General features: G+C 43.7%; 1 protein-coding gene across 1 annotated transcript; it reads left to right on the top strand.

Annotated features, from left to right (window-relative positions):
• The first annotated feature begins 6111 nt into the window (after positions 1 to 6111).
• uqcrfs1 (ubiquinol-cytochrome c reductase, Rieske iron-sulfur polypeptide 1) lies at positions 6112 to 9878 on the top strand. Its single transcript, XM_023995273.2, has 2 exons — positions 6112 to 6390; positions 9138 to 9878. Exons 1-2 carry the CDS (start codon positions 6180 to 6182, stop codon positions 9746 to 9748), a joined length of 822 nt encoding a protein of 273 aa, XP_023851041.1. The 5' UTR covers positions 6112 to 6179; the 3' UTR covers positions 9749 to 9878.
• The last annotated feature ends 1193 nt before the right edge of the window (positions 9879 to 11071 follow it).

The following is an 11071-nucleotide window of genomic DNA, read 5'->3' as shown; positions in this document are numbered from 1 at the left end:
TAATTCACTGTATCACAATTCCAGTGGGTCAGAAGTTTACATACACTAAGTTAACTGTGCCTTTAAACAGCTTGGAAAATTCCAGAAAATGATGTCATGGCTTTAGAAGCTTCTGATAGACGAATTGACATCATTTGAGTCAATTGGAGGTGTACCTGTGGATGTATTTCAAGGCCTACCTTCAAACTCAGTGCCTCTTTGCTTGACATCATGGGAAAATCAAAAGAAATCAGCCAGACCTCAGAAAATAATTTCCAAATGCCTGAAGGTACCACGTTCATCTGTACAAACATTAGTACGCAAGAAAAACACCATGGGACCACGCAACAGTTATACCGCTCAGGAAGGAGACACGTTCTGTCTCCTAGGAGATGAACGTACTTTGGTGCGAAAAGTGCAAATCAATCCCAGAACAACAGCAAAGGACCTTGTGAAGATGCTGGAGGAAACAGGTACAAAAAATATCTATATCCACAGTAAAACAAGTCCCTTATCGACATAACCTGAAAGCCGCTCAGCAAGGAAGAAGCCACTGCTCCAAAACCGCCATAAAAAAGCCAGACTACGGTTTGCAACTGCACACGGGGACAAAGACTGTACTTTTCGGAGAAATGTCCTCTGGTCTGATGAAACAAAAATAGAACTGTTTGGCCATAATGACCATCGTTATGTTTGGAGGAAAAAGGGGAAGGCTTGCAAGCCGAAGAACACCATCCAACCGTGAAGCACGGGGTGGCAGCATCATGATGTGGGGGTGCTTGCTGCAGGAGGGACTGGTGCACTTCACAAAATAGATGGCATCATGAGGGAAGAAAATTATGTGGATATATTGAAGCAACATCTCAAGACATCAGTCAGGAAATTAAAGCTTGGTCTCAAATGGGTCTTCCAAATGGACAATGACCCCAAGCATACTTCCAAAGTTGTGGCAAAATGTCTTAAGGACAACACAGTCAAGGTATTGGAGTGGCTATCACAAAGCCCTGACCTCAATCCTATAGAAAATGTGTGGGCAGAACTGAAACATCCTGTCCGAGCAAGAAGGCCTACAAATCTGACTCAGTTACACCAGCTCTGTCAAGAGGAATGGGCCAAATATCCCCCAACTTATTGTGGGAAGCTTGTGGAAGGCTAACCAAATGTTTGACCCAAGTTAAATAATTTAAGGCAACGCTACCAAATACTAATTGAGTGTATGTAAACATCTGACCCACTGGGAATAAAATCTAAAATAAATCATTATTATTCTGACATTTCACATTCTTAAAATAAAGTGGTGATCCTAACTGACCTAAGACAGGGTATTTTTACTAGGATTAAATGTCAGGAATTGTGAAAAACTGAGTTTAAATGTATTTGGCTGAGGTGTACGTAAACTTCCGACTTCAACTGTGTGTTAAGGGGACCTGTTGTAGTTTTACTACAAGTCACTGTGTCTTACACCATTATAGTGGTGATAGGTATGAAAGAGTCTATTTCATAGCTATGTTCTCCACTGAGGAGCTAGCTAACCTCACGACGGAAGTACTCTCTAAGCACTGAACCAGTCGTACGCGGTGGGATCATGGTTCATGACTTCTAATAACTTTCATACTGAATGGAGGATTCTATTTATTAGAGGCATGTGTGTTAACCATGCCAAGAAGAGTGTTTTGGAGATTCCCTTCCACATGTTGCAATCTGAGTGATTACAAACTCCTCTGTCGCTGTTATCAATAGCAATTTCACTTGTGAGGTCTCTAACCTTCTTACTGATTGTAGCTGGACTAACTGTGCTGGCATTGGCCCTGGTACTCAATGGGACCAGTTATCATACCGATTTATTAGAGCGTTTTACTAATTGCATGGTAGTTGAAACTACACATGGCAAGGAATGATTATTGTTGCCATTTGTTTTGGAGGTGGAAAGCCCACTGGACTTATTTTACGACCGGTGTGGTACACCTCAGTGATATCTTAGATGTGTTCTAAGGTTATCCGTCGAGGGGCCTGTCCACTCCTCTCTGTTCTCACAGGGAAGTTCACAGCTAGATTTGTTTTCTGCTCTGGCGGCCTCGTACAGTGTTGCATGTAATCTCGACCTCCCCCTGGCCTTGAAAATGCTCCTCATGGGTTTGGGCTAGTATTCCCCCCCACCAGAGGTTGGTGTTGGTATCCGAGGCACACACGAAAAGGTCGGACCCTTTGTACGAGTTGTCAGCAGCCGCGTTGTTATTAGATTGGCTGTAACCTTTCAAACAAATCTCCTGGTGTTTGTGCTTCAAAACGCTCAGAGGCTGTCGAGGCCTGTCAGTCACTACAGTGTCCACGTGTGGCAACCTATCCAGTGAAATGCGAAATGAGACGAGGATATCTGTCTGCGAAATCGCACAGTGTTTCACCAGTGGGAATCATCGGGTCAGTTGTGGGACTGACGCCACTGGTGTCATTGTAAGGGGTTTCAGTCCCCCGCAAAGAGGAAAATGTATAATCGGAAGCAGAGTACACTCGATGCTTTTATTCCTGTGGTGGCCGCAGGGCTTGCGGAAGTGTCCGAAGGACAAGAGAAGTTCATCTCAGCTACAGTATTGCACGACTCCAAGGAGGAGGGAAGTTGCTCATTCACAGAGACTGCTGGCTCGGAATCATGAAAATAAAGGTCAATCGGGTTTGCTGATTGAATGTGACGAGATATTGTAATATCTCCTTGGGTTGGATTCTGCACCAAGAGGTTTCCAAGCGTCTTTTGCCCAATTGGTGCTGTCGACAGAAACCCCTCGTGGATGACTGCATTGCAGCTAGCGTTAGGAGAAGAAAGTGTGGTCAGTGGAGATGGCACTGTGACCTATGACCATACTTGAGTGAAACCTCGAAGTGTAGAGGTGCATCGTTCCTTTTTTAACCAACGTTTAGTTGGCTTCAAAGATCTTTTGAGATCATTGAATAATGTTTGAGAGACGAGCGATATTGTCGAGCCCAAATCAATTAGCGCTTCACAAGTTAAGCAGTCCTCCAGGACTGTTTATGGGCTGTTGTGTTGCGTTTTGTGGTCATATTCCCCACAAAGTGGAGTGGTTGTTCGCAATGACATGATGTGTCATTTCTGTTCATGGTGAAAAGAGGTTGATTGTAGTGGTAGTTGTTTCGAATAGCGACGTACTCTCCAGTTATTTAAACCGCGGTGGGTATTGGTCTCGTGGTTTCGTGGCAGAAACTGTTGTTGTGTGTCATCTCTCAATGTTCCAGTTGCTTGGTTGGGTATTCACGCTGTAGCGTGTGACTTTTCTGGAATTCCTGCAGATGGTATCTAAGGGAGGTATTCTGCTGCATAGCAGAGTCCACTTGGGCACTTAGAGTACTGAATTTGGACATGTGAGTGTTATCTGTCATAGTTTGCAGGTAGAGGTCTTGAGTACGGAGCGAGAGATTCAGTGATGAGATTTCCTCCGCTTGCTTAGAAATCAATATTTCCATCTTCATCACCTGAGTTCCTCATCATTAATTTGGTCAGCGACTTCAATGAGTTCTGCTGATTTGTCATCCAACTTGGTCATTGTGTTCATTAACTGATCAAATCAAATCAAATCAAGTTTATTTTATATAGCCCTTCGTACATCAGCTAATATCTCGAAGTGCTGTACAGAAACCCAGCCTAAAACCCCAAACAGCAAGCAATGCAGGTGTAGAAGCACGGTGGCTAGGAAAAACTCCCTAGAAAGGCCAAAACCTAGGAAGAAACCTAGAGAGGAACCAGGCTATGAGGGGTGGCCAGTCCTCTTCTGGCTGTGCCGGGTGGAGATTATAACAGAACTATGCCAAGATGTTCAAAAATCGTCTGATGATCGTCTTTGGTCTGCAGCATTTGGACTAGAACATTTTTGCTTTGAGTGTTGTTCATCAAAACTGCATGCATGTTATCAAGTTGCACGCTCCTGTTTGTAGATAGCTCAACATATTTATCTAGTTTGGCATGGACTTCATCGTATTTAGTTCTGGCTAGATCGAGTTGTTCCTGTAGAAAACTATTTTGTTGAAGAGTTTGTGCTCGTTCATCATCATAAGTTTTTGCAATTACTTTTAATTGTTCAGTTTTCAAACACAGTTCATTGGCTAGCAGAACGTTTTCATTTTCTGCTTTTGTCATTAGTGGCCCGGTTCTCTCCACCTGTCCCTTCATATCAACCAGTTCTTGCTCGTGCTTCAGCTGTGCACTGTGGTACTGGACAGATGCCAATCTCTGATGGCGATACATCAGGGCTAAACTGAGAGAGGAGAGAGTCATTACATTATGCTATCTTTGGTTAGGGGACCCCTGGAGGTCTGGGGCATTGCAGTGCTAGAAACGTCACTACCGACCCGGGTTTGATCCCGGGCTGTATCACAGCCAGCCGTGATCGGGAGTCCCATAGGGCGGCACACAATTGGCCCAGCGTCGTCCGGTTCAGGGGAGGGTTTGGCCGGGGGGGCTTTACTTGGCTCTAGCGAATCCTTGTGGCGGGCCGGGCGCCTGCAGGCTGACCTCTGTCGTCAAGTGAACAGTGTTTCCTCCGACACATTGGTGCGGCTGGCTTCAAGGTTAAGTGGGCGGGTGTTAAGAAGCGCGTTTCGGAAGACACGTGACTTTCGCCTCCAGAGCCAGTTGGGTATTTGTTATTTTATTGGGATCCCCATTAGCTATTTCAAAAGCAGCAGCTACTCTTCCTGGGGTCCACACAAAAGATGAAACATAATACAGAATGACATAATACAAAACATCAACAGATAAGAACAGCTCAAGGACAGAACTACATACAGTTTTTAAAAAGGCATACGTAGCCTAAATATCAATGCATATACACAAACTATCTAGGTCAAACAGGGGAGAGGAGATGTGCCGTGAGGTGTTGCTTTATCTGTTTTTTGAAACCAGGTTTGCTGTTTATTTGAGCAATATAAGATGGAAGGAAGTTCCATGCAATAAGGGCTCTATATAATTCTGTACACTTTCTTGAATTTCGGGAGTTGCAGCGATGAGACAAGATCGAAATCGGAGTAAAAAAACAAAAACAAAAAAAACTGATGCTGAGCTAACATTAGACTTAATTGAACATCAGACTAATTGAGCATTCTCATTATCATGGACCAATGACAGTATGGAACTCTCAAAGGCCATCAGTTCATTGTTGATGGTTTAAAAAAGTCACCCCTTCATTGGACTCCGGTGCCCTTCTGTTATGCATTAGCTCTTGGGTTCTTAATTGAAGCATTGAAGACGGCGCGGCTAATGTGTACAACAGTGCTGACGCTCCTTAACAGTACATCTTGGGCTAGTTATGCATCAGCAATTTAGAATTAAAAGTGACACTGCATGATTCGCTAAAGGATTGCAGCTTGCCAAACATCTTTCTTTCACATTTTGTCCATTCCCTTGGAAGAAACTGTATAGTATTCCTTATTCATCTCTGCTAAAACGTTTACTTACGGTATCATGCACAGCACATCTCTCCAATAACTTCAGCCAAAGATGTTGGTGTATATATAGAGTTTCACCTTTTCTTCTCTGACTCTGCATCAGCCTGCAGAAACAAAATGGGACAGACACACACAAGAGAGTTTTTACCTAGCAAAACATAATAGCCAAAGCTTACAAAGTCATGTTGCCAGCTATGTTTACATTTTGGACTCAATCATTGCAAGTAAGCTAGCTAGCTACCTAGTTTACTCATGAATTAATTTTATGTCTTCAATGCATGACAGGGGCCTACATTTGGACGAAGATGTATTTGGAATACATGTTTTAATAATGTCACCACTTAGGAAGTCAGTGTATAACCATTCTACAAATAGCAGCTGTGCATAATGTTTTGTAATTTTCTGCATGGTGAGAATAATTATTAAATGCAGGTCATAATATCAAAGGGCATTAGCTTATGCAAATGATGATTGGCCATGTTTAGTTATCTCACAACTTGAACAATGTAGTAGTGTAAAACAAAACACATAACACAATTTAGTGTCAGAAAAGTCCTAAGTATTTTAATCAGATAAGAATTCCCTAAAATAAGAATGGATTAGACATTGCCCATCACAGTAAAAAAGGTAAACCTTCTGACCGACGTCATTTCGTAACTTGACGTGTTGCGTACGCAGACAGCGCTTGCGCACAATCCAGGCAAGGTCGTAGCTAGCTAGCATTGCAAGGAGCCTATCTCGCTTAAAAGATGATGTCCCTTGCCGCTCGTTCGGGGGCATTTTCCCCATACTTGCAGGCAACGAACTATGCAGTTGCTGGACCACTCAAAGCACTTATTCCAGGGGTGGTTGTAAAGGGAGAGAACGTGTTGGTAGACACGAAGAAACCTTTCCTAACCCGCGAGTCCCTGAACGGTCAGAGCCCCAAGACTGGGCCGGCAGTATCAGTTAGCATAAATGGTAAGTAGCTAAGCAAGCTAGCTACCTAACAGCATCTAATGGCTAACGTTAATAATCGGGTTATTTGTTTTACTTGTGGAAGAGTCATTGACATAAGATGTTAGAAGTACAATTAGTTTCAGATATTGATTGGTTCTAATAATATTTGAACAAGTATTTAATTTACTTGCTAGGTAAGTAAGTGGGGTGGCCATGATGAACGAGGCTAGGATGTAACTTGCAGTATGGTGGCACAAGGTTAGCACTGCAGCAAATACCGTACAGTATGAAGATGGGCAGAAACTGCTTCTCCAATAAAAATCCCAGATCATGCTTGTAGGTGATGCCGTGTCGACGTTAACTAGAGCATGACCTGGTCTGTTTTGCAAGCTTTCCACGAAGTCTTGCGATGTTGCGCCTCTGGGTTTAGAAACTCTGACTGCAGTGTGGGGTCACAACCTGGTTAGCATACTAAATAGTTAGCCATCTGCTTGTGCTACCTTTACTGATGTAGTAATGTCGTATTTTTATAATTCTAGTTAAGATAACATTACATAACCCATTCAGGTGGGTCTTAGAGATGCTAGCCAGCAGATTCCGACACTACCATTAAGCTTGTTTACACTGAGCTGCACTGTGGGTCAGAACGCAATGATGGATATATTAAGGCACCATGGAGCTGGCGTGAGATATTGGTTAGAAAGCTTACCTCTATGCAAGGATGGGATATGCAACTGCACTCCAAATTGTACCTTAATCCACACTGATAGATCGAGAAGATTGAAATACTGCTTGTTTTCCCAGAAAACTGCCCTTTTTGTCTTCATGCTAGTTAGCAGTAGCCGCTGCAGCCAGTTTGGTTGTCACAGCCATTCCAATCAACTTCTTTTATTGTTCAAAGTGATTTGCCATTCCATAATGGCTACTGCTAGCTAGCATGAGCACGACACAGTATTCTCAGTCTTCTCAATGTATCAGTGTGGAGTAAGGTATAATTGAGTACAGTGGCATATTCCATCCATGCATTGAGGTAGACCACCCCCAGGTTGTTTCCTACCTTCACCACATCTCCACCCCGCTGATCCTCAACACTGGGGCCCCACAAGGGTGCGTTCTCAGCCCTCTCCTGTACTCCCTGTTCACTCATGACTGTGTGGCCATGCATGCTACCAACTTAATCATCAAGTTTGCAGACGACAATACAGTGGTAGGCCTGATTACCAACAACGACGAGACAGCCTACAGGGAGGAGGTGAGGTCCCTCGGAGTGTGGTGTCAGGAAAATAACCTCTCCCTCAACGTCAACAAAACAAAGGAGATGATCGTGGACTTCAGGAAACAGCAGAGGGAGCACCCCCCATCCACATCGACGGGACAGTAGTGGAAAAGGTGGAACGTTTTAAGTTCCTTGGCGTACACATCACGGACAAACTGAAATGGTCCACACAGACAGCGTGGTGAAGAAGGTGCAACAGGCTTGTCATCTAAAATACTCACAAACTTTTACAGATGCACAATCGAGAGCATCCTGTCGGTTTGTATCACCACCTGGTACAGCAATTGCACCGCCCTCATATGCAAGGCTCTCCAGAGGGTGGTGCGGTCTGCACAACGCATCACCAGGGGCAAACTACCTGCCCCCCAGGACACCTACAGCACCCGATGACACAGGAAGGCCAAAAAGATCATCAAGTACAACAACCACCCGAGCCACTGCCTGTTCACCCTGCTATCATCCAGAAGGCGAGGTCTGTACAGGTGCATCAAAGCTGGGACCGAGAGACTGAAAAACAGCTTATACTGTTAAACAGCCATCACTAACATGGAGAATCAAATCACTGGCCACTTAAATAAACGGACTTAATGAAGGTGTCACTTTAATGATGTTTACATTGAGGGATCACTAGTCACTTTAAATAACGGCACTTAAAAATGTTTACATATCCTACATTACTCATCTCATATGTAAATACTGTATTCTACACATCTACTGCATCTTGCCTATGCCGCACGCCATCGCTCATCCATATATTTAAATGTACATATTCTTATTCATCCCTTTACATTTGTGTGTATAAGGTAGTTGTTCTGAATTTGTTAGATTACTTGTTAGATATTACTGCATAGTCGGCACTAGAAGCACAAGCATTTCGCTACACTCGCGTTAACATCTGCTAACCATGTGTATGTGACCAATAAAATGTGATTTGATTTTCCTAACACCTTTTCCAGTGTCTTAATGTAACCATGATTGCATTCTGACCCCAATGCAGCTCAGTGTAAACCAGTGTAATGGTAGACTTGGAGTCTGCTAGATAGAGTGAGGAGTGCTTTGTTGGTCACTAGTTTAACCTTACATTTTAGCTAGGGAGTTCGTAGCTAACTACATGTAGGCCAAAGGTGTATTCATTACATACATTTTTTTGTAAAATGTTTAGTCTGTTGCAAAACGTTTTGCAATGAAACAAGGGTTTCTGTTGGACAAATTCAGGAAGGTCCCTTTTCATTACGTTTGCTCTGTTTGGTTTTTAAACGGTTTCCGTTGCAAGACATATTGAATACGCCCCGGCTAATGGGCTAGCTAACTATCAGAAAGCTTGCTAGCTAGCTACTTTATTGAATATTTAAACTTGACTTTTAAACAATCTGTTCATACATTTTCTATCTAATTAGCTATTGACTTGGATGCATTCCTATCACATGCCATTGTCTATCTCTTAGTACTCTCTGGATTGTTTATCTAATGGACAACTTGTTTTATTTTTCAGCAAAAGCTGCAGTCCGCTTCGCTCACACTGACATCAAGGTGCCAGATTTCTCCGATTACCGTCGGCCTGAGTTGCTTGACCCCAAGAAATCTTCTCAGGAGAGCAGTGAGTCCAGGAAGACCTTCTCCTACCTTGTCACTGGGGCCACAGCCGTGGTGGGTGTCTACACAGCCAAGACCGTGGCCACACAGTTTATCTCTTCCATGAGTGCCTCAGCTGATGTCCTGGCCATGTCCAAGATCGAGGTCAAGCTGGGAGAGATCCCAGAGGGCAAGAATATGACCTTCAAGTGGAGGGGCAAGCCTCTGTTCATCCGCCACCGGTCTGAGAAAGAGATCGCCGTCGAGGAAGCTGTGGATATGGCTGAGCTTCGTGACCCCCAGCACGACAAGGACCGCGTCGCCAACCCAAAATGGATCATTGTCATCGGCGTGTGCACCCACCTGGGCTGTGTACCCATCGCCAATGCTGGTGACTATGGCGGATACTACTGCCCCTGCCATGGCTCTCACTACGATGCCTCTGGCCGCATCAGGAAAGGCCCAGCCCCACTCAACCTGGAGGTGCCCTACTATGAGTTCCCAGATGAGGACACCGTAATTGTAGGCTAAATTGTTGGACTGAGATCACAGATCAGTATGTTCGGTATGTTTCTGTCTGACTCATTATTCCATCCATTAGCAGGCATTAACTCTGTTTCAGGGTGGTATATTGTAAGTAATAAATGTACATTTTATCTGATTGAAAACCTCATGTTATTTATTTCCCAATCTCAGCTAAATCTAATACTGTACCAAAATACGACCTGGGTTGTAAATTAATGATGCGGTTTATTTCGCCTTAGCATGGAATAGCAAGGATGTTTTAATAGTGCAGGTACAAGGGGATTGACCCAGAAACATACACCTGCTTACAGACAGTTACCTACAATTGTGTCCGAAGGTGATTCTCAAGGGTTAATGTCGTGAATGGTGGCTTTATGTTCAGTTTCAGAGAGAAACGGGGAAAGGTTTTGTCTCAGATTTTGTTGGGCCGATTTAGAGTGCTAGGTAAAGTTGTTTAATGGTAATATTGCGAGAGCTTGTATATTTTATTCCTATCGATTACCCCTGTTTTGTTTCGGTCGCCGTCACATAGATTAACATGACATTCTATACAAGAAAGAAAAGGGGGCAGTGGGGGCTGACGAAGGCATTGAGTGTTTAAATCAATGCTAAAGCAACAGAACAGTCACACATTACATTTTTCTATTAATGAGCTATCCTGCCTACAGAGTTATGTACAAATGTATACTCATGTTAAGCTAATAAATGTTTCACAGGAAATCCTATTCCTTTTGTGTGCTATTTACAGTTTGCAGCTCAGGCTGGGTTGCAAGTGCAGTACACAGCAGCAGCTTGCCTCTATAGTCTGAATGGCATTTTGAACATTTCCGATGCACCTGCTCAAGCAAACCTCAGATTTGCGAGTACATTTCATTTAGCTATCAGGCTGGGTTAATAACATGAACCCTCATTTGATTTGACATACAAGGCAAAACTACGGTCCGGTTTAGTTCCTCGAAATGAATGGGTGACATTGGCTACTTATGGATAAGGATAACCGCTCAAGGTGTGTCATAGTCTGGTATGAAGAGAAGCCTGGTGTCTGAGGTGGTCTTGACTAAGAGCTCTGGCGATTAGGAGAGAAATGGCTACCAAACCCGCCTGGCATTCCCGCGCTTCATTGACTAATAACCAGCTAATATTAAAGTGCTTGATGTCTTCCTCTCTCCGGGGCCACAGAGACAAGCTATGCATAACTGCCTGTGTGCGTATTTATTTTATCCCGATGGATTCCTTGCAGTCCATGTACATTAAATAGGATTGACGTGACCTGTTACTGTTTCGGGTCAACCTTGAAGAAATGTCCCCCTTGGAATTCCACAAAGACTC

This window comes from Salvelinus sp. IW2-2015, linkage group LG10 (genome assembly GCF_002910315.2).
Source record: "Salvelinus sp. IW2-2015 linkage group LG10, ASM291031v2, whole genome shotgun sequence".
Taxonomy (NCBI): Eukaryota; Metazoa; Chordata; class Actinopteri; order Salmoniformes; family Salmonidae; genus Salvelinus; species Salvelinus sp. IW2-2015.
Note: the sequence above shows the minus strand (reverse complement) of the source record. Positions and strands in the feature narration are given on the sequence as shown.

Bases quoted from the DNA above. Each gene is read 5' to 3' on its own strand.
- uqcrfs1 (XM_023995273.2), top strand. From the start codon at position 6,180: ATGATGTCCCTTGCCGCTCGTTCGGGGGCATTTTCCCCATACTTGCAG. The intron at 6,391-9,137 runs GTAAGTAGCTAA...TTTATTTTTCAG, and splicing joins AGTATCAGTTAGCATAAATG to CAAAAGCTGCAGTCCGCTTC.